Consider the following 21,962-nt stretch of genomic DNA (forward strand, 5'->3'; position numbering starts at 1 on the left):
TTGGGTGGTCCCCATGTAGGCACAGAACCCTCTTTGTGCTGGCTGCTGGAGAGCTGGCATCATGTCCACAAAGGGTGGTGGAGGGTCCTATGTGAGATCGTCAAGGTCAAGTGGCTTAATTCTTGGCAGTATTTTCTGGCTGCATCAGAGCTGGAGGACTGGGTGAAGGAGAAATGGCCACTGGTGAGCAGTCAGGACTATGGTGGAGACAAGGCAGCCACTGCCAGGCTCATTGGGAAGCACCAGGTACCATGTTCCAGGCATCCTCCACACAGTCTGCACTAGGGTGTCGATGAGCCACGAGGAGAGGGTTGTCACATTCCCAAAAGGCACATCTACTACTAAGAGGCACAGAGCCCTGCTCTTGCTTCCTGACAACACGGCCAGTTCCTTTCCTGCCCAACCCCAAATCATGCAAGACCCTTGCTCCTCCCCAGTGCTCCCTTTCTTCAGAGGCAACACTTTGAAGAACCCCTGCCCCCCTTCTGTAGTCCCCTGACCAGTTTATACCCCTGTAGCCTCAGGATTTCTCTGCCTTCTCTTCTTCCTCTCTTGCCCCAGTACTTTGTCCTCGCTTGGGGTCACCTGTTCTAACCCTCTCCATGTTTTCTGCAGAATTCTCCCTCCCACACTTGGAATGTCATTCTTTGAGTTAACTAAATGCCCTCCCGAAACCTACCTTCCCCCACAAGCATTCTCTAGTTAAAGGGAGAGAGGCCTGGACCACCCTCCTCCTTCCTGGAATCGGACTCTCAGGGTCACACAGCATTAGACCCTGCAGCAGTGCTGGCTCGGGATGGCACTGAAACGTCCTCTTATCTGGGCATTGTTTTCTGTATAGCCCTCATGGTCAGTGTTTCCGTGTCCTGTGACTGAGGACTCTCAGCCCTTCCTATGGGGTGTGCCTGGAGCTGTGACCTCGTGGAGCTTTGGTGTCCCAGGCATCCTGGGCAGCTCACTCACCTCTTTCCATCTGTGTAGACTGTATTGTTGGGGTCTAGTACAGAGCCTCCTGTGCCCTCCCTTCCTTTTAGCCAGCATTTTACCCTTTCCCTCCAATTACCCAGCATTTACCCTTCCTTGCTAAATAGTGAGCCCTCTGAGGGCACCATCATGTCTTCACTTTGATGGAACAGTAAGAGCTCCATCAGTATCAGGTAGGTAGATGGTGGACGCATGGCTGGACAGATGGGTTGGGGATGAATGGATGGGTAGATCATCAGGTGGGTAGATGGGTAGATGGCTGGGTGTGAGGATCAGTGGGGGAACAGATGAGTAGGTAGATGGATGTATAGATGAGTGAGCCACCCAGAGCCACCCTGAGCCTGGCACGGGTCCACGTGTACCGGCAGGCCCTACAGCAGGAGCTGGTTCTTTATTGGAGCTCCATGGAGAAGCTTGACCAACAGGCCCACACCCTCACTGGCCCCGGGGCCCCTCAGCAGCTGGAAGTGTTGCGGGAGAGGCTTCGGGAGCAGCTGCAGGCGCTGCAGGCGTTGGCAATCACACGGTAAGGGGCACCGTACCCACTCTGGGTACAGGGAGTCTAGCCCCAGTTGACTGTTCCTGTACTGTGACCCTGAGTTGGAAGGAACCCATGGCCCCAGGCCCATGGAGATGCGTCAGATGATTCCTTGTTGTGTGTTACTCAACTCCTTCCATCAAGTCCTCAGTGAGGCCCAGTGGAACTCAGCCCCTAGCTCCCTACGCTCTGTTCTTCCCCACATGTGCGCCTTCCGCTGCCCTGCACTGTCCTTCTTAGGCTGGATTCTTCCTGAATCCAGAGCCACAGGCTTGGGCAGAGACCACGAATAAACTCTTACAGATTCCCTCCTTCAGCCCGGCCAGATGCCCCGAGGGAATTATGCAACTGACTTGTGGTAACTACGGCTGTCCCTGTCCCTACAGGGGCCGGGAGCTGGAGGGGACTCTGAAGCTGCATGAGTTCATGGGAGAAGCCGAGGAGCTGTGGAGCTGGCTGGCTAGCCAGAAGCAGGTGGCCAGGGAAGGGGAGAGCCTCGGAGAAGACCATGAGCACGTCCTGGTGAGAGGAAGGCCAGGGCTCGGTGGATAGCCTGTGGCGGGAGACTGAGGGTAACGGGACAGCCTGGCGGGGCTGTGGAGAAGGGGGCCACGGGGGTCATGAGCCCTGGCTGAGGACAGGCCTTCTGAGGAGAGTGTGCGGGCACGGTGGCTGTCCAACCCCTCATTGCCTGATGGTCATGAGGCACCTGCTTCCTGGGCTGCTTGCTGCCTCCCCAGCAGGGGGCCACTCTGTCACCCACTCCCTTCTTGTCCTCAGCACCTCCACACCAAGTTTGCAAAGTTTCAGCGCCAAGTAGAGTTGGGTGGCCAGCGGGTGGCAACCTGCCAGCAGCTGGTAGAGAGCCTGCTGGAGCTCGGGCACCGTGCTGCCCCCGACGCCCACCAGAGGCAGCAGGACCTGCAGTGAGTGGCCAGTGGGCTAGGCCAGGGGTGCGGGTTTGGGGGGAGCGAGCAATGTGGGCAGTTTCTGGAGTGCAAAGAGCGGGTAAGATGCTCTGGGGCCATGTTGGCTCTGCCTGCCCCCAAGGAATCTGGAGAGGGGGCCGGTCCCAGGGAGGCCGAGTGAACCCCGGGTGACCACGGCCTGTGGAGGGAGGCAAGGCTGGGTGTGCAGGTCAGGGAGTCCTGCCCAGACCCCCAGGGACACTTTTCCAAACCACTGGCTCCCAGGACTCGGGGTAGGAGCTGTGCAGTCTGCCTACCTGCCACCTGGCTCGTGTGCCCCACTCCCCGCAGCCTGTGGCTTTGAGGCAACGCCATGATTTGTCCATGACCCCCAACATGGACGCTGGCCATGGTGGAAGCCTTAAGAGCTCATTGAGAGTGGGCTGAGTAAATGAAAAATGGAGAGAAGATGCAGCCTCTGCCCTCAAATATTTATAATTTGAATGACATACTGAGACTGGAATATACGAGGTGGAAGAAGTACCACAAAGCATAGAAATCAAGTAGTAAGCATGGCAGCGGTGAAGGGCTGAATTCGTGGTAAAGCTAGAAGGGCTCCGGGAGGCAGGTTTGCAGGCAGGCCCCGTGGCAGAGAAGGGTGTTATAAAGGGGAGCTTTGGGCCAGTCCTGGCTGCAGCCCAGAGAAGAGGAGGGCTGAGCAGACTAGCTAATGGTGGAATGAGATGCCGGGCCAATGGGTGACCTCCTACTCCTGTTCCACATGCCTGGGGACAGGGCTTCCTGGTCAGAGCTGCGGGAGCTGACCCAGGCCCAGGGCCACCAGCTCCAAGATGCCGAGGTCACCCTCAGAGTTCACAGAGATCTGTCGGAAGCCCTCAGGCAGGTCCAGGTATGAGCCTGAAGGGAGGAAGGGAATTCTTTCTAGAAGTGGATCTGCCCCAGCCTCGGTGCCCCACCCTCTGTTCCTGATGACCTTGGCCATCTCCTCTCCTCAGGAGAAGACCACAAGCCTCCCCAGTGATGTGGCCTCAGACCTGCATGGGCTGGAGGCCCAGCTGAGGAGACACGAGGAGCTGGAGCATGAGCTCCTGGGCACTGGGCGGCAGGTGAGCCAGCCTGACGGCCTCTCCCACTCAGGCCCCTACAGGCCACTCAGGCCTGCCCGTCTCTTCCCCTGGGTTTTCTCCACTCCCACGGGGCCTCCACTTGGGCCTACCGTGCATGTCCAGGCATGGCCCAAGGAGGAGTCTGCGGGCCAGGCTGGCCCTTCAGCCTCTAGGAGGACATGACCCTTCCCTCCGTATGCTCCACCCTGACCCTAGCTGCAGGAACTGCTGGAGACTGCGAGCAGGGTACAGAAGCTGGGTCGGGGACCCCAGGCCCATGCAGTGCAGCAGAGGCAGCAGGCTCTGGTGAAGGCCTGGGAGGCCCTGAAGCTACACACGGAGCAGCGCAGGACTCAGCTGGAGCGGGCGTGCCTCCTGGCCCGTTTCCACAGATCAGTGAGGGTTCCTTACTCTTGGGCGGTGTGTGTGTGTGTGTGTGTGTGTGTGCGCGCGCGTGCGCGCACGCACACATGTATAATGGTGCATGTGCATCATAAACGAGGTCCTCCAGCTCTAGAGGGAAACCCAGTATGGACATGAGTTAGAAGAGCATCAACATACCTATTTGTGAGTACCTGGAGTTTGCAAAACTTCTGTACTTTGTGTCACTGACCCTTCTTCATCCATGCAATGAGATGTTTGGACAAAGATCCAAGGCCCTTCTAGCTCTGTGTGATGTGTACACACATCAACAGAAGGCAGTTTATAAGTATTCAATTAGAAATCCAGAGGACAAGGTGAGTGGCAAGAGGTCATGGTGCCAGGGAAGGCTTCGTGAGACAAACAAGGCCTTGGCCCTTGAAGAGCAGGTGAGGCTTGGAAGAGAAGGGAGGAGAAGGAGTTTCTAAGCAGGAGGGGCACCAAAAGTTTAGTGGACCTGGAAGGATTAGGTTGGACGACAGCAGAGGAACCTGGTGACAAAAGGCCCCATGAGCCTCACCTGAGGCTCTGACCTGAGACAGCTCAGTTACTCTGATGTATGAGTGCATCTGGGCAGACTGTAGTTGGGCCTCAGAGCCCGGTTCTCTGCCACCCAGCCCAGATCTCACCCCACTCTCCCCCTCCATCTCTTGGGGACCCAGGTGCAGGAATACACCTCCTGGGCGGCCAGAGTGTGGCAGGAGCTGCAGGGAGAGGAGAGCTCCAGGGAGCCCAGCAGTGGCCTTCTAAAACTCGTCACCCACCAACAGCTTCGGGCAGAGCTGGAAGCCCGGGACGAACTGCACCAGAGGGCCTCTGAGCTGGGCCAGCAGGTGCTTCTGGCTGCAGGGACACCCATCAAGGAGGTGGGCCCCTTTTTCTGATGCCCCCCAGCTTGCCCTGACCTAGTCTGAGCCTGATCACCTCACACCCTGCCCCACTGTGCCACACCAGCCTCCCTTCAGCGCCTTCCCTCAGGACCTGCTTCGATCTTGTCCATGCGGCTCTCCCCAACGCAGGCTCCCCACATGCACATCCCCAGGTCCAGGAAATGCTGCAAGGCCTGCAGGATGAGCGGGAACAGATGTTCCAGGCCTGGGAACAGAAGGAAAAGAAACTACAAGCCATGTACCAGGAGCAGATCTTCCTCAGGAAGTGTACCCTCCTAGATCAGATCCTCACAGCCCAAGAGGCAGGTCCCCCTCACCCTGTAGCACACATCCCCATGCTCCCTCCTTCCTGCTTCCTCTCCCTTCCACTGGCTTCCTTGCTTCCTGGGACCCTGGCTTTTTCCCTGATAGGAGGCCCAGAGGCTGTATGCTAGCAGCCTTAGCACAGATGGCTGCAAATGGGGGTGGGGAGCCCCAGCTGTGTGGACAGTCCCTGAGGGCCTCTTTGACTTTTCCATGGGCTGATCCAGGTCTCTCTGAAAACCAGTGCCCTGGGGAGCTCAGTGGAAGAGGCAGAGCAGTTGGTGCGCAAACACAAGACCTTCCAGAAAGTTCTGACTGCCCAAGATGAGCAGGTAATAGGTTCAAAGAGAACTTGGCATGGTCAGAAATTGGGGGTGACTGGAGGGAAAGGAGGCAGAGTCCCGGAACTTTGGAGAGTTGTAAATGGGGGACACGGAGTGATTGGTGCATACCCACAGGTAATGTTGATGTATGGGGGCAGCCTGTAGGAGTAGGGGTGCCTGGTTGGAACTGACTGAGCAGAGTTGGATGAGGGCCACACAGCAGGGATACCTGGCTCCACATGACTTGGTCACTGTGTAGCTGTGGGACTTGGTTCTGGCTTTCTGGGAGGACCAGCCAGCCCTGGGCCATGTCGGGCTGAGGGAAAGGCTTCCCTGTGAGCCAGCCCCTGCTTCAGCCTCCCAGTGTGAGAAAGCAGTGGACTGTGTCTCCGATCCTGCCCCGCAGGAGGCAGCTCTGTGTGAGCAGGCAAAGACCCTTGGGGGTCCCAAGGTGCAGGATGGGCTCCGCACAGTGCTAGAGCATCGGGCTCGAGTGAAGGACCTGGCGGAGAGCCGGGGACGTGCCTTGCACACCTCTCTGCTGCTGACTGGCTTCACCACGGCCGTGACCCAGGTCAGAGGGCCACCTCCAACCCAGTGCCTTTTGCTCGGGCCACATTTTACAGCGTACAGATGACATTCACCTTCATAGGTTCATTCGGGCCTCACCGCACACCTTTGATAAGGACACTGAAGTTTGGAAGGTCAAATGGCTTTCCCAGAGGTCTTGTTGGGACCCAGGACATTTGATTAAGAGACACTATGAGCAGAGACCCCACTGCTTCCTGAGCTTGTGAGGGCTAGGGCAAAGAGAAGAAAGGAGGAAGGGGCAGGGAACCGAGTATCTAGGGCCTAAGAAAAAGTCAGCCTCGCATCCAAAATGAGTTCCCACCCAAGGGCCCTGCCCACCCCTTCCCTGGGGCGGGGGACCAGCCGGGCCTGGTACGTGTCTTCCTGGGCTAGAAGCACTGGATCTCATTTCCCAGGCACTGCCTAGCTCAGCTCTTGGGGCCAGCAGTCAACTACCTGGGCACAGCTGAGAGTAGATATGTGGGACATCTCTGTGGACTGAAGCAGTATCAGCATTATGGGACACGTCCCCACCCCCACCAGGCTCAGGTCTGGATCCAGGAGCGAGTCCAGCAGCTGAAAGAGCCAATCTGTCCCGGGGACCTGAAAGATAACTTGAGACATCTGCGGAAACACCAGGCCTTTGAGGCTGAAGTCCAGGCCCACGAGGAGGTGATAATCTCTGTTACCAAGGTAACAGCCAGGCCCTTGGCCCCAGTCCTACCCCAAAGTGTGGACTCTCGGTCGCCCAAGGGAAAGGTCTTAAGCATGGGGAGGGGCGACAGGCAAGCTCTCCGGGTGTCCTGTCTTCCAGGATGGCGAGGCTCTCGTGGCACAGAGCCACCCTCAGGTAGGAGAGGTCTCCCAGAGGCTGTGGGTCCTGCAGGAACACTGGCAGAGGCTAAGGCAGGCAGTGGCTCTTCGGGGCCAGGACCTGGAGAACAAACGGAACTTCCTGGAGTTTCTGCAGAAAGCAGACCTTGCAGATGCCTGGATCCAGGAGACGGTGAGATGCAGCTAGGCAGGGACAGAGCTGGAGGTGGGGCTGAGGGGCTAAGAGGTGGGGGTGAGGAGCCCCAGGCCTGCAGCTCCCTGGCTTGCCGACAGGCGGGAGCCCCAGCAGGAAGTTCCCCAAATCTCCACCTGCCCCAATACTGCCCCAGGGGCTGGGCACACGTGGGGCTGGGACTCAGAGCGCCTGCCACAGACCCTTACCCCTCGGCCTCGGCAGGAGGCGATGGTGGACATGGGCGACCTGGGCCGGGACCTTGAGCACTGTCTGCAGCTCCGCAAGCAACTCCGCAAGCTCCGAGGAGTCTGGGCCCAGGTATGGGGGCCCTGCAGGGCAGAGGTCAGCCAACTCATCCCCAACGTCCACTTAAAGGCTCAGAGTAGTGACCCCACTTGGGTCTTACCCAGCTCGGTGCTTACTATCTGCATGTGCTTAGCCAGGCCCCCTATCTCACCAAGCCTTAGTTTCTTCATCTTTAAAATGGGGATAACACCTGCCTCCTAAAGGGAGCATGTATGTGTGGTGGTGGTTACCCGAATCTACACATGTGATAAAACTGCAGAGAACTGTTCCTCCCTCCCCCCTCCACACACAGATACATGCATGTGGAAACTGACAAACTGAATAAATCCTGTAGTCTGGTTAATAGTTGTAACGTCTAGGGACACCTGGGTGGCTCAGTTAAGCGTCCAACTCTTGGTTTCTGCTCAGGTTATGATCTCGCAGTTTTGTGGGTTCGAGCCCCAGGTTGGCAGCACGGAGCCTGCTTGGGATTCTCTCTCTATCCCTTTCTCTCTGCCCCTCTCCCACTCGCACTGTCTCTGTTTCTCTCAAACTTAAAAGTTATAATGTCCATTTCCTGGTTTTCATGTTATGCCACAGTTATATAAAATGTTCCCCTTGGGGGTAGATGGGGGAAGAGTACGTGGGACTTTTCCATTCTACTTTTGCAATTTCCTGTGCATCTGTAATTACTTCAAAAAAAAAAAAAATGCGCGTGTGCCTGCATGTAGTGGGTAATCCTTCAACTGCAGCTGCTGGGACCCCTCATTCAGCCCCTCACCTTCTCCTCACCGCACCCCCCACACACACCCCCAAAATCTATTTCTCTTATGTGGAATAGATGAAAGAACTTAGGCAAATGTAGTCCTACTCAGGTGTTAGAGACCAAACATGCTAACCTCCTCCCTCTTGAGGAAGTGTGTATGACATTTGACAGGCTGCAGTGCCCCAACCCATGCTGCCCTTCTCTGGTGGTGGAATTCACAGCCACCTTGACAGACGCTGGGGTAGAAAGAGGGCCAGAGAGACTCAAGGAGCTGGGCTCAAATCCTGGCTCTGCCACAGATGAGCCACGTTAGCCTCTAAGCTCTGCTCTGGCATCTGTAGGAGAGGAACCCCCTTCCCTGCCCAGCTCGCATGAGACACTTCCTAGGGAAGTGCTTTGGAAATTTAAGCTCTACAAGCTGCTTTTCCTAGGGGCAGGACACCTGCAACCCTCTCCCTGCCAGGGACCTCTCCCCCTGGACCTGTAAGCCCCTCTCAGTGTCGGAGCAGTGGCAGCCTCAGCCTGGTGACTCCTAGGGGTGGAGACACTCCAACACCAGGAGGCCCACGCTCACCATTTCATTCCACCCCTTGCTTTGCTTTTCTCATCCTGAGAAGCTGTGTTTTAACTTTAAAGCTTCTGTTAGTCACCGCGTGCCTGCCCACCCGCCCTGCCCAGTTCTGACCCAGGAACATATTTTCTAGCCTTAGAGATGACACCGGGGCTGCAGCCCCCAAGTGCATCTTGCTCACGGCACCTGGCATGGGGTGCAGCTGTCTCCGCTCCCCAGACATGTTGCTCCTCGCCCTCTCTCGGGCCCAGGCAGCCCCTCCACGCGCTGACTGCATTGCCAAGGCAGGGCTCGGGATGGGTGCTGCCAGTGCCTTCACCCCACAGGACACAGTGGATGACACCCACATCAGGAGCATCAATGACTTGTCCCGGAAGCTCCAGAACCTGTGCCCTGAGCAAGTCAAGACCGTCTGCCAGCGGCGACACCAGCTGAACAACAGGCCAGTCCTGGAGCAGGAGGCGGTGGGGCTAGGAGAGGGAGGCAGGGGCTGGAGGGCCACCTGACTCAGCCTTACACCCTCCTTGCCAGGTGGAAGAGTTTCCATGACAACCTACTCCGGTACCAGCAGCAGCTTGAAGGGGCCCTGGAGACACACACATTGTCGGGAAAGATGGATGACCTCACTGAGCGGATTGGGGAAAAGGTAAGTAGTGAAAGACCACAGCAGCCGCCTGGGGGCACGCTCACCGGGAATCTACATGTGTCTCGCCTTTGGTCTCTCTCTCTTCAGCTTGGGCTACTGGAGGGAGATACTGCTAGGGGTCCGTCACGGTGGGGGTGGGGCTGTGCCAGGGGCTCTCAGGACGTCAACTTTGGGCCCCAGAAGCCCCCATTGCGGGCTTGGAGGCTGGCCCACCTGGCTTCCAGAAATGCTGTGAGTTACGAGGCCAGAGCGCCACCACCCCCAACGCACCCTTCCTTCTGTTGTCCCTGAGCAAATGCAAAGCATGCAGGAGGTTTGCCCTGGAGCCCGTCAGCAACCACGGAGAAACGTGGGCTAGATGCTGCCAGAGGTGAAAGTGAGGTTGTGTGCCTCCCAGCAAGTCCCGTGTGGCACAGATGGTGCCCTGTTCTGGGCCTGCAAAGGGCTCTTGCCTTGCTGTCCTTACTCCTGCAGTTCCTGCCCTAGCCAACAAGGCCTGTCCTGTCTGTCCATGCTGTCTGCCCATGCCTAGCTCTCCCCAGAGGAATATGAGTCACAGGAGGCTCCCCCCACAAACAGAGATTACTGGATCAGAAGAAACTCCATCCCCTAGTCTCTCCTGGGAATCTTCCTCCTTCACAGAAGGAAGGGGCCTCTGGTCAGTTGAGGGTACTGGGAAGGGAATCAGGCTGGGTACTTGCTTTTCACACAGAAACCCCACGGCCCCGGTGACCCACTGCAGTGAGGGAGGAGCGGGGGCAAAGGCGAAGCCAATAATGCTGCTTTCCTTCCCAGGCCGCCCTGGTCCAGGCCCTGGACTGTGGGAAAGATCCGGAGAGCGTGCAGAGGCTGATTCGGAAACACAAGGAGTTGGAGCAGGAAATGGGCCTCATCCAGGCCCAGGTGGAGGTGTGCATCTGGGTATGGAGGTGGGCCCAGGCCCGGGGTGCCTCCTCTGTGGGACCGTGGGTGGGCATATAGAGGGCAGGAGGGCTTCGGTACCTGAAAGCCAGCAGAGTGGGTACACCCCCTGTTGGCTGGGGCCCTCCTGCAGCCGGGGCTCCCCTGAGTGCGACCTGCCTCCCTGCCCCAGCCCCTGAGTCTGACTTCCTCCACAGTCCCTAGAGTGTGAGGTGGGCCGCCTCTGCCAGAGAAGCCCTGGGGCAGCCCATAGCCTCAGCCACAAGCAGAGGGAGATGACGGACAGTTGGTGGCAGCTCCGGAGTGGGGCCCAGAAGCGGTACAAACCCCCAGGCCTCTTTGTCTCACTGCCCTCACAGACTCAGCCCCTGCAACATCTCAGTCTCTACTCTCCCCGACCCTGGTTTCCCCTGAGCGCCTTCCTCCATCCATTTCGTATAACCGCTGGTATTGTCACTCTTTTCGTTCCCAGCCCATGGGCCCTTCTCTGGCTAAGGGGATTCAGGGATGGAAAGCACATGTGGGGGTGGGGGGGGAGAGGGGTTCCAAGGCCCTAGGACTAGCGGATGAACCCTGTGGGCAGGAAGGAGTCACTGGATGCCTTGCACCAAGCCCAGAAACTGCAAGCTGTGCTACGGCACTTGCTGGTCTGGGCCCGGAGGCTGCGGGCTGAGATGGATGCCCAAAGCGCCCCCCGCAGCCCTGCAGAGGCCCGGCGCATGATAGCGGGGCACTGGGAGCTCAAGGTGAGGGTCAGGATCCTGGGACCTTGCCTCCTCCCCGCCCTTTCCCGTATACTCATCCCAACTTTCCCTTGGGTTCTTTCTCCCTCACCTGCCTCTGCCTTTCTCCTCTTCCATCCCACCCAGTCTGCTGTCTTCCCGCCTCTCCCCTCCCCACTGGGCCTCCTCCCTCCCTCCCACTCATGGAGCCTCAGCCTCCCGGATCTGAACCTAGTCTTGTTACAGGCCGAGCTGGACTCCCAGAGAGACAGCATCAGCCTGGCCCGAAGCACTGGGCAGCGACTGCTTGCAGATGGGCACCCATCCACCCCCGACATCCTCCAGGCCCTGGCTGGTTTAGACCAGGAGCTGAACACCCTGGAGAGGGCCTGGCAGGGGCACCAGCACCAGCTGCAGCAGGCCTTGGAGCTCCAGGTAAGCAGCCTCCATCCTGCCCCCATCCCTGGGCTGGGCGCTACCCCCATTGCCCCTGGTCAAAGCCAAACCCAGAAAGGCTGCCATACCGGGGCCTTTTCCCACCACCTAGCAGCCACCACTCAGCTTGCACAGGCAGCTCTTGCCTGCCGTGGACTCATTCTGTTGAACCAGGTTCTTGGTCCCTGGTCTGTCTCCTCTGGGCACAAACAGGTCCACCTGCAGTGATTGGACCCTCTGCTCACTTCCTTTTGCCTTTTCCTTTCTTAACAGCTGATTCTGAGTTCTATGGAGCAGGTGGAAAGTTGGCTCTGCAGCCGGGAGGACTGCCCAGCTAGTGAGGGTCTGGGGGTAGGTGCCGGCAGGAGTGAGGGGGGCTTTACAAAAGTAGCGTTAGGGGTCACGTCAACCAGTGCTGTCTAAGCTCCTCAGGCCAAGGAGGGGGTCACTGAAAAGTCTGTTCCCCATGCATGTTTGCAGTTCTTGTGTGCCTGGGGCTAGGCCCCACGGGGATGTCATGGGAGCTTAGAGGGTGAGCCTCTGGCCTTAGACCCATCCTTGCCTCCTTCCCGCACTTCTCACCTCTGCCCTCCTCACTCCCTTGTACCGGGGTTTGCTCTTCCAACCTCTGTCCCAATCCCTGTGGCAGGCGAACCTGACTCAGGGGAGACCTCAGAAAACCTGGGGGCTAGCTTGTCCTGCGCTGACCCAATCCTACCGGGAGTGCAGAGGAGGGAGCATTCCTGTTACATGAAAAAGCTCCACCTGCCTGGCAAATTGTGACAGCGGCCCTCATCCCTAGTTCCTTCCCTGGCTGAGAATCCCTGTCCTAAAGCCACATCCGGCCTTGGGGAGTTGGAGGGGTGTGTCAGGGCAGAGTGCTCACCGTGTGGGTGAGTGTTTGGTGTAGGTGGGAAAGCAGAGAGCTTGGGATGGGAGGCGCAGCCCTGTGGACAGAATCCACTTCCCTGTCCCCGCCAGGACCCTTCGGCCAACGTGGAGACCCTCCTGTGGAAGCACAAGGTGCTTGAGCGGGGTCTGGAGGCACAGGCTGAAAAGATCAGCGCCCTGGAGGCGGCAGCCCACAGCCTGCAGCGGAGTGGGCACCCAGAGGCACAGAGGGCCCTGGGCCAGTGCCAGGCCCTGCTCCTGAGGTACCTCTGGCTCCGGGCTGTGGGTGAGATAAGCCCCCAGCACTCCTGCCCAGCACAGCATGTGGTCACCCAGGGGAGATAAAAGGGAGTTGTACAAAGAAGGGTGAACTGGGAAACCGGAGAATTGCCACATGAAATGGCAGGACCCGAGCACAGTGGTTAGGCGTTGGCCCTGCAGGGCCGGGTAGTCCCAAGCTCCTGTGTGTTGCCCACTCATGGTGGGACTGGGGCAGATTCCTCACTGAGTCCCGGGTCTACAAGGAGGGGGTAACAGTACCTGCCTCTGAGGGTTGTGGTGAGGACTGAGAAGGTACCCCTGATACCTGAGCACGGCACCTGCCACTCAGGCAGGTTGGCAGATTTCTGGTGTTCATTTAAATGAAGCTGGGCGGCGGGCAGGGCATCTGGTGGCTCAGTCGGTTAAACGTCCGACTTCGGCTCCGGTCATGATCTCACAGTTGGTGAGTTTGAGCCCCATGTCAGACTGTGTGCTGACAGCTCAGAGCCTGGAGCCTGCTTCGGATTCGGTGTCGTCCTCTCTCTCTGTCCCTCCCCCACTCACACTCTGTCTCTGTGTGTCTCTTTCTCTCTCTCAAAAAAAAAAAAAAAAAAATTAAAAAATAAGTGAAGCTGACACAGTTTGAGACACAGGCTCTGCCTTTTTTTCCTCATAAAAGCCCATCTGGTTCCTCTACCTCCTCCAGCTTCTCAGACTTTTAGATCAAGAGAGATTGGCCCAAAGCCAATGATCTCATTTTAACTTAATTCTTTAAAACCCTGTCTTCAAATGCAGTCAGTTTGTGAAGTACCGGGAATTGGGACTTGAACATAAGAATGTGGGAGACGCGGTTCAGCCCCTAACAGACACTAGTGAAGACCGAAGTAGAATGGCTCTCCATTTCAAAGGAGACCCCAGCCTCAGGGTGTATTGATACATAAGAAGGGCTGTCACAGGCTGGAAAGGCACGCACACACCCCAGCCCCAATGAGGGGACCTGAGGACCCACGAGACCCTCCTCCTGGCAGGAAAGAGGCACTCATAGAGCGAGCCGCGAGCCGTCGCCGCCAGCTGGAGGAGCTCGGGCAGCTGCAGACTTTCCTGCAGGACTCCTTGGAGGTTGGCCTGGGGTTGGGGTGTGGGTTGTCGGGGGGAAGGAGCCACCCCCGGGAGAGGGCAAGCCCAGAGGGTTGGGCCAAGGGGAGAGCCTGAGGCAGCTGAGCCTGGTCCTCCTTATGTGTCCAGGTGGCCACGTGGCTGAGGGAGAAGGACTCGGTGGCCCTGGACGAGGGCTGGAGGAACCCAGCTCTGCTGCAGACACAGCTGTGGAAGCAGAAGAGTCTCCAGGCCGAGCTAGACGCAAGTGTCCACCACCAACAAAGGCTGCAGGTGGTGAGGCCCTGGGGGTCATGGGACGGTCTTACAGGCCAGAGCACGGGGCGACCCCACAGAGCCCCGGCAGTGGCTCTGAACCATAGTAATGGATGGCTGACCTTCACTGGGTGCATTCTGTATACAACCACCATGCTAAACACCAAAATGTAGCGAGAAGCAGAAGCTTTCCTGGGGCACCCTCTCCAAAAATAGTGCCTTTTCAAGATTTTTAAAGATGACGTTTTGATGGGATAGTTTTTAAAGCTCTCTGGGAAAGACATCAGGGGACAGAGAAAGGCACAGCTAGCAGTCCTGTGGGTAAACAAGTCAAAGTGTAGCACCTTTTCCCTTTACCGTCTCCCACCTAGAGAGAGCAGATCCTGACCCCAGGCTGGCTCCCTGTCATGTTAAGCATCCTGTTCAGAATTTTTAATATTTTAAACAAAACATTTAAACAGAACAACCAGTGTCATCCCCATCATATGGATAAGGAACATGAGCTCAGAGAAGTTACAGAACTTGCCCAAGATCGCACAGCTAGCGTGCAGCCCGTAGCCCTGAGGCTGGCGGTGGAAGCCAGCACAAGTCCCAGGGCACCGGCAGTGCTGGGTCCATGAGGTGTGCCCTGTGTTGCTGTAGGAGGGGCAGAGGCTGCTGCAGGAGGGCCACCCAGCCTCAGAGACCATCCGGGAACGGCTGCAGGAGCTGGGAGAGCTCTGGGACAGGCTGCAGGCCAACAGCCGGAGGAAGGCGGCCACACTTCAGGAAGCTTGCAAGGTGGGCCCTGCGAACCACGGTGTGCGTGGGGGAGGCGCTAGGCCTCTCCCTCTTGTGCCCACCTCGCACTCTGCCCCAGGCCCTGCGTCTCCGGCGGAGTGTGGAAGAACTAGAGAGCTGGCTGGAGCCTGTGGAGGTCACGCTGAGAGCCCCCATCCTGGGCCGGGACCAGCCCGGGTTGGACGAGCTCTTGGGGGCTCAAGGCGGGCTGGAGGCGGCAGTAGACAGGCAGGCCGGGCAGGTGCAGCTACTGCTGGGCCAGGCTCAGGTCTTGACTCGGGAAGGCCACTGCCTCGCCCCAGATCTGGAAGACCGGGCCCAGAAGCTGCTGCGGAGGTAGGTCCGGGCACATGCATCCTCTTCCCCCCTCCCTTCCTCCCTGCCCTCCAGCTGCTCTCCTCCGGGCTTCCCCCCAACCCCACACTGAGGGGCACGGAGTGGGTGAGCTCTGGGCCACAGTCTGGTGCTGACACTGATGACCGTGGCCCCTACCTGCCCTGGCCCCGCCTTCACTGCTGCAGGTTTGAGAGCCTTCAGGAGCCCCTGCGGGAGCGCAGAGAGGCCCTGGAGGCTCGGAGCCGCCTCTCGCAGTTCTTCAGGGATGCTGAAGAAGAGATGGCATGGGTGCAGGAGAGGCTGCCTCTGGCCGCCACCCAGGACTGCGGGCAGAGTCTGAGCGCCGTGCGGCACCTGCAAGAGAAGCACCAGGTATGGGAACCATCCCCCACCCAGAGCAGGGAGGGGCTGCCGTCAGACTGAGCACACGACTCAGTCAGCCAGTGGTGCTTGGAGCTCTGTGCCTCTGGCGAGGCTTTGGGGGTACCCTAGGTTGTTGGCCATATGGACAGGGAACTCTTTGGGGGCGAGTCTGTGGGGGACTGTGAGGCTTCTAGCACAACTCTGGGGCCCCCTGAGGAGCGTCCAGTAGCATCCTGGTCATGTTTTCCTCCGCCTCCACAGAACCTGGAGAGTGAGATCAGCAGCCACGAGGCCCTGACTCAGGCCGTGGTGGACGCAGGACACAAGCTAGTGCGGGCTGGGCACTCGGCCTGTGACGTGGCTGTCCGGGTACAGCAGCTGGAGAATGCCATGGGCTCCCTACGGGCACAGGTGACGCAGAGGCGGCTGCTGCTACAGCAGGCTCAGGAGGCCCAGCAGTTCCTGACAGAGGTGAGGGGCCGATGTGAGATGCAAAAGGGCAGGGCCTGGGCATGAGGACACCCAGAGCGTACACAGGCCTGGAAGGTAACCCCCATGTGGGGCTCCAGGCTCTCTGTGCATCTTCACTTACCTGCCCTAAGTGGTCCCCTGCCCCCAAGCTGTCGATGCTGCATGTTATCCAGAACACAGGCCCCTCCCTGGGTTCGGTTTTAGTGCATGTGCCATTTCTTCTAAACCAATGACTCTCAGCCATTGCTCTGTATCAGAGTGACCTGGAATCTGTAAGAAATGCGGGTTGATACTCAGGTTCCATTCCAGACCAAACCAGAAATCTTTAGGGTTGAGAGCCAGGCACAGAGAGTGTAAAAGCTCTCGGGTAATTCCAGGGTGCAGCCAGGGTGAGAACCCCTGCTCTGAATGTCGAGGCTATGAGCTCCACGCTGGGAGCCCTGGAGGCCAGCACCCAGGGAACACCTCCTCTGTGCCACGCCAGCTCCAGGAGGCAGAATCCTGGCTGGAAGAGCAGGGCCGTGTCCTGGACATCGAGGATGTGGGCCAGAGTGCCGAGGCCACGCGCGCCTTTCTGCGGCAGCTGGAGGCCACCACGAGGGACCTAGAGGGGTTCAGCGTGCGAATTGAGAGGCTACAGCAGACAGCAGCTCTCCTTGAGAGCAGACAGAACCCAGAAAGGTGGGTGGGAGCCAGGCCCACCTAGGGCGGTGCAGGGAGGGTGCTCCCTACAGAGGGACATGAGGGAAGAAGGGCTCCAGCTGGGTTGTCCTTGTTGCCACAGCCCCAGGGTGCTGGCCCGGATGCGGGCGGCGAGGGAGGCCCACTCGGGGCTGCTGCAGAGGGCAGAAGGCAGGCGGCAGGGTCTGCAGGAGCAGCTACAGCTCCACCAGCTGGAACGGGAGGCCCTGCTCCTCGACGCCTGGCTGGCCAGCAAGGTGGCCACCGCTGAGTCCCAGGACCACGGGCAGGACCTGGAGGCTGCCAAGGCGAGTCACTCATGAGCAAACCTAGGAAGAGCGGATTGAGACTGCTGAGCAAGGGCAAAGGAAGTGTGCACTTGGGTGAGAGGGAGGCGATGGGGTAAGCTGAGGGGAAGTAGGGAGTCTCCGGGCTCTGGGAGGATCCCTAGGGAACTAGAGTCAGAGCCCAGGGACTTGAGCCACTGCCTCAGTAGGTACTGATGAGGGACCTGGCAGGTACCGCCCAGCCCTTCATGAGATTCAAGTGCTCCTGGACACCACCTCCAGAGTGACCCTCCCTGGCATTGTATTCTCACAGGTGCTGGAAGAGAAGTTTGATGCTTTCAGAAAGGAAGTTCAGAGCCTGGGCCAGGCCAAGGTGCAGGCCCTGAGGGAGCTGGCAGGCTCCCTGGAGCGGACAGCACGCAGGCACAAGCCCCAGATTCAAGCCCAGAGGAGTCGCATCGAGGCGACTTGGGAGAGGCTGGACAGGGCAATGAAAGCCCGCACACAGGTGAGTGCACCGAGTGCACAGATATTCCTGTCCCTTTTGCCTGAGCCAGGGACAAGCAGACCCGTCCAGGGGTGTGTGTGTGTGTGTGTGTGTGTGTGTGTGTGTGTAGAGGGAGGTAGTTGCCTCTAATCCCAACACTAAGCAGATGGGAAGTCTCAAAATCTTGCACCTCCACGGCACCCCAGCCCTCTCCACCAGTTTGGTTTCCTGCTGGTGCAGTTCATACCTCCAGGGAGAAACAAAACGTGGGTGTGGCCGGCTTCAGATCCCCTCAAAGCGTCCCTAAACACAGGCTTCAGGCTTTAAGATACAGCCCACGTTGATCTCTCCTTAACCACTGGCACTTAGCTGGCTCCTTCGGCACACTCCCTCGCTCTCCTAACCTACGTGCCCCGTGTGATGGCTTCACTGTTGTTTCCACAACCAGGGTCAGCCACAGCTGCTTCTGTGAAAGCAGCCTGCCCCCCAAGCTCCCAACAGCCTCGGCAGCCTCCTGAGCTGACCCTCTCCTCCTAGCCAGCCACTCCCTGAAAACCAAACTCCTCCCTCCTCCCCTGTGGATGGACCCATCCCCTCCCCCCCGATTCAGAGGCCCCATTTCTGCCTTTCTGGTGATTTGTACACCGAAGACCCTCTTGTCACAGAATGCCCCCTGAGGCCCTGCCACGTCATCAGTAATATCATACATTCATTGAGCACCTGCCACATTGAGGACGTTTTCTGTACCTGGTGGTCATGAGTGAATCACCAAGCCCACGGTCCTTGTTAGTTATGTATTTATTTACTTATTTTGAGAGAGACAGAGCGAGTGTGAGCAGGAGAGGAGCAGAGAGCAAGGAGATGGTGTCCCAAGCAGGCTCTGCAATGTCAGCACGGAGCCCAACATGGGGCTCAAACCCTTGAACCATGAGATCATGACCTGAGCCAAAACCAAGAGTTGGACACTGAACCAACTGAACGACCCTGGCGCCCTGATCCTTCTTATTTAAAAGGACGTGGCCCACAAGGCCATGTCTCCAGTGAGAAAAGGTCCTAGGAATGAGCTCAACTCAGAGCACCTCTTTCCTCTCACAGAGCCTGGCTACAGCCTGTGAAGTTCTTGGCTTTGAGCAGGAAGTGGCCCAGCTCCAGGGCTGGATGCAGGAGAAGGTCACCCTGATGGCGAGAGACATCTGTGGCCACAGTCTGTCATCGGTGCAGACCTTACAGCAACAGCACAGGTGCCTGGAGGTGAGGGCCCGTGCCCGTTGTCTGCCCCTCAGAGCCCTTCCCTGCAGGTGGTGGGTAGGGAGCCCCCAGAGGGGGGAAGAGAAGGCCCTCCCAGCCGGGAGGTGCTTGCCCAGGTGGTGGAACAGAGTGGAGTTGGCCTGTGAGAATCCGGGAAGCGGATCAGGACTCCTCAGAGAGGACCAAATGAAGAGCATCCATCGGGCTGCCAGGGTGAGGCCTGATCATGTGTTCTGGTGGCAGAGGGAGCTGGCAGCTGTGGAGAAGGAGGTGGCCCGGATGCGGATGGAGGCCTGCAGACTGGGCCAGCTACACCCTGTGGTTCGGGTGGGCCTGTCTGAGCAGCTGGCCAAGATGGAAGATGCCTGGGCCACCCTGGACGTGAAGGCCCAGGAGCAGGGTCAGCAGCTGGAGCAGGCTGCCCGGGGCCATGCCTTCCTCGGCCGCTGTAGGGAACTGCTGTAAGTGGCACCCTGCCCTGCTGTTGGCTCAGCTCTGCCCTGCAGGGTGGGGGTCACCCCAGCTCTTCAGGGAGCTGGACTCCCCTGTCCCGTGCCCAGCTCCTGCCCTGCTTCCTGAGGCTTCCCTCCCAGCCCTGACAGCAGCTTTGTCTCCCTGCCCCCAGAGCATGGGCTCAGGAGAAGCAGGTTCTGGCTTCATCACAGGAGCTGGCTGGGGACCTGGTGGGGGCCGAGCAGCTCTTGGTGCAGCAGGAAGAGCTGGGGCAAGAAATCAAGGAATATTGCCTTCGGGCCCAGGACGTACGGCAGGAAGGACAGCAGCTGGTGGACAGTGGCCACTTCATGTCCCCCGAGGTATGAGCACAAAGGTGGGCCAGGGGTTGAGCTGGGGAGGGAGCCCAACAACCCAAGGAACCCCTAGCAGGAATGGAAACCCTCAGGAGGAGAAAGCAGGCAAGGGAGGCAGAGAGGGGGAGGGTCTGGGCCTTTCCTGGACCTGTCTGCTGGGCACCAGCCCCGCCGTGCCTCGGGGCTTCTGCTCCAGTGTCTGGCCCACAGCGCCATTTCCCACCAGGTGACAGGGTGTCTGCGGGAGCTGGAAGGGCAGCTGCAGGCACTGGCGGAGGCCTGCGCCCTACGCCAGGAGCGCTGTGAGGAGAACTGGGGCCTGCAGAAGCTGCGGCAGGAGCTGGACCAGGCCGAGGCCTGGCTGGCCTCCCGAGAGGGCCTGCTGCTGGACCCCAACTGCGGGGTGAGCCAAGGTCCCACCGTTGACAGGCTGCGCGATGGCAGCTGTGGCCAAGGGCAGGTCCTAGTCCTCCTCTGCTCCCTGAACAGCCACGCCAGGCTGTGGACGGGGAGGGTGCGGCTCTTGGTGCCCCTTGGAGCCGGGCCTCACCCTGACCTACTTCTCCCCAGCACTCGGTGGCCGATGTGGAGCTGCTGCTCCATGGACACCATGACTTAGAAAAGTCACTGGCAGCCCAGCAAGAGAAGTTTGCCCAACTGCAGAGGGAGACAGGGGTGAGTGGAGGCTGGGGTGAGCGTACACTGGGATCTAGGGACCTGAGGACTGGGGGTGGGAGCATCCTGGTCTCAGCCTGAGAGTCGGGACCTCCCCAATGAACGGAGCCCATATATCTGACCCCCCAGGAAAACCTGTTCTTTGCCCAGCCAGCTGCAGGGCCCTGTCACCTCCATGTCCTGGTAGGTTAGAGCCCCACCATGGACCAGGATGACAGGGAAGTCTCCTGAGCTGATGCAGGAAGAGAAGCCCAATGAGGAGATAGGGACTCTCCAGGTGGGAGGGATCCGGGGCGGCAGAGGCTGATCTGGCTCACCTTACTCCCCTTTCCAAGGTGGAACAGAAGCTGCTGCAGCAGGGGACAGGGCTGAAACCCAGGAGTGCTGGCCACCAGTTTACCTCCCTCCAGCATAGGCCTCTCGGAAGCTGGGGGCCAGTACAGCTGGCTGAGACAAGGGACCTGCAGCCAGGTGTCCCCATTGGGTCACACACACCCTTGGCCACCACTCTCTTCCTGGAACGTGCAGCCAGGCAGCAGGAGCCCAGTGGGGCTGGGGCTGGGGCTGTAGGGGTAAGGCCCACACCCCACAGCCAGCTCTGAGGCCCTGGGGGCTGGGGACACAGGGCAGAGGAACCGAGATTCCCCAGGAATGAAGTGGTCAAAAAGGGGTAGATTCCTAGCCCACCTTCCAGAGGGGTCCTGTCCTCTGTTGCTGGATGTTTCCTGGGCCCCTTCTTGCACTTTCAGGATGCAAAGGGTGCCCCCACCATGGAAGGATTTTTGGAGCTCAAGCAGCAATGGCCTGCAGAGAGGCAGGTCAGTACCAGGAAATTCCTTCTGCAGGCAGCTCTCCTCCACAGAACCACTTGGGCTTCGAGGGGCCATCAAGGCCTGGCACCCTGGCCCCACACCCCTGAGTCTTAAGACCGTTTCATTCTTTTTCCTTTATATATTGTATTGAGCAATTTGTACACCCAATGTGGGGCTTGAACTCACAACCCCAAGATCAAGAGTCACATGCTGTACCCACTGAGCCAGCCAGATGCCCCAAGACAGTTTCATTCTTAAGACACCTCATAGGTTCGGCACACCCGCGCCCCCCCCCCCGCCCTGGGTGGGGAGCGAGTCCCTCTTCCTCCTCTTCCTGGTTTCCCTACATGTCATTCCCTGGCTCCCTCTTCCCCATGGACACCTTGGACCAGTCCAGGACTTTGCTTGGGAGCCTCTGGAGATAGACGGTCAGGCTTTGATAAGGCCAGGCTGCAGCCTCCCCTCCACGCTCGGCTGATGTCACCTCACCCCCTTCTCTCCACAGCCCAGCACAAGCCCCTGGGATTGCTGCTGTGGGACCCTGGGGGGCAGTTCCCTGAGCCTCTTCTGGGATAAGAAGACTAAAGCAGAAGTACTGGGCAGTGGAATACAGGCGAGGCAGAAGACAGAGAGGCCCATGGAGAAGAGTGGACATGGCCATTGTGACCCCTCTCGCCTCTCTTCTCAGAACGTGGCCCCCGTGGACACCCTTGATCTCACAGGAGCCCAGTGTGAGAGGCTGAGGTACTGGAGTGGCAGGAAATATGCTTTCTCCATAAGGTGAGGGCCACATGGAGAGACAGACAATGGCCCCAAGACATCCTGACCCAGCAGGCACAGCCTCACAAGAGCAGCCAAGAGGCTCGAGGTAGGGGGTCCCCCCCCAAGGGAGGCAGAGTTTGGACCCATGGCTCTCTGCCCAGCAGGCTGAGCAGTGGGGTGGAGATCCCGTATGCAGCACCATCAGAACAGCATGCCTGGAGCTGGCATCGAGCCCTGAGTGGCACGGCAGGTAGGCACCAGGGCAAGCCTGGGGTGGGACTTGGGGCACGGATTCCCTGGACCCCAGGCT

The 21,962-nt window shown here is 58.9% G+C and overlaps 1 protein-coding gene across 1 annotated transcript in view; it reads left to right on the top strand.

Moving 5' to 3' along the window:
• Positions 1-21,962, top strand: part of SPTBN5 (spectrin beta, non-erythrocytic 5) — a 46,781-nt gene that overhangs the window by 23,171 nt on the left and 1,648 nt on the right. Inside the window, exons 25-64 of the mRNA XM_053224147.1 lie at positions 130-246; positions 1,353-1,510; positions 1,909-2,044; positions 2,303-2,448; positions 3,226-3,340; positions 3,447-3,557; positions 3,774-3,953; positions 4,640-4,843; positions 5,020-5,169; positions 5,398-5,502; positions 5,900-6,067; positions 6,607-6,756; positions 6,878-7,069; positions 7,295-7,390; positions 9,021-9,136; positions 9,226-9,340; positions 10,136-10,249; positions 10,459-10,580; positions 10,845-11,007; positions 11,230-11,418; positions 11,692-11,769; positions 12,400-12,572; positions 13,599-13,689; positions 13,816-13,962; positions 14,584-14,721; positions 14,801-15,057; positions 15,243-15,429; positions 15,682-15,891; positions 16,376-16,572; positions 16,676-16,880; positions 17,173-17,367; positions 18,442-18,597; positions 18,838-19,055; positions 19,220-19,409; positions 19,630-19,806; positions 19,974-20,078; positions 20,414-20,644; positions 20,828-20,896; positions 21,396-21,634; positions 21,814-21,902. Coding sequence (XP_053080122.1) covers positions 130-246; positions 1,353-1,510; positions 1,909-2,044; positions 2,303-2,448; positions 3,226-3,340; positions 3,447-3,557; positions 3,774-3,953; positions 4,640-4,843; positions 5,020-5,169; positions 5,398-5,502; positions 5,900-6,067; positions 6,607-6,756; positions 6,878-7,069; positions 7,295-7,390; positions 9,021-9,136; positions 9,226-9,340; positions 10,136-10,249; positions 10,459-10,580; positions 10,845-11,007; positions 11,230-11,418; positions 11,692-11,769; positions 12,400-12,572; positions 13,599-13,689; positions 13,816-13,962; positions 14,584-14,721; positions 14,801-15,057; positions 15,243-15,429; positions 15,682-15,891; positions 16,376-16,572; positions 16,676-16,880; positions 17,173-17,367; positions 18,442-18,597; positions 18,838-19,055; positions 19,220-19,409; positions 19,630-19,806; positions 19,974-20,078; positions 20,414-20,644; positions 20,828-20,896; positions 21,396-21,634; positions 21,814-21,902 — 6,199 coding nt within the window. The remainder of the gene's footprint in view (positions 1-129; positions 247-1,352; positions 1,511-1,908; positions 2,045-2,302; positions 2,449-3,225; positions 3,341-3,446; positions 3,558-3,773; positions 3,954-4,639; positions 4,844-5,019; positions 5,170-5,397; positions 5,503-5,899; positions 6,068-6,606; positions 6,757-6,877; positions 7,070-7,294; positions 7,391-9,020; positions 9,137-9,225; positions 9,341-10,135; positions 10,250-10,458; positions 10,581-10,844; positions 11,008-11,229; positions 11,419-11,691; positions 11,770-12,399; positions 12,573-13,598; positions 13,690-13,815; positions 13,963-14,583; positions 14,722-14,800; positions 15,058-15,242; positions 15,430-15,681; positions 15,892-16,375; positions 16,573-16,675; positions 16,881-17,172; positions 17,368-18,441; positions 18,598-18,837; positions 19,056-19,219; positions 19,410-19,629; positions 19,807-19,973; positions 20,079-20,413; positions 20,645-20,827; positions 20,897-21,395; positions 21,635-21,813; positions 21,903-21,962) is intronic.

The sequence above is a fragment of the Acinonyx jubatus genome, chromosome B3 (genome assembly GCF_027475565.1).
Source record: "Acinonyx jubatus isolate Ajub_Pintada_27869175 chromosome B3, VMU_Ajub_asm_v1.0, whole genome shotgun sequence".
Classification (NCBI taxonomy): domain Eukaryota; kingdom Metazoa; phylum Chordata; class Mammalia; order Carnivora; family Felidae; genus Acinonyx; species Acinonyx jubatus.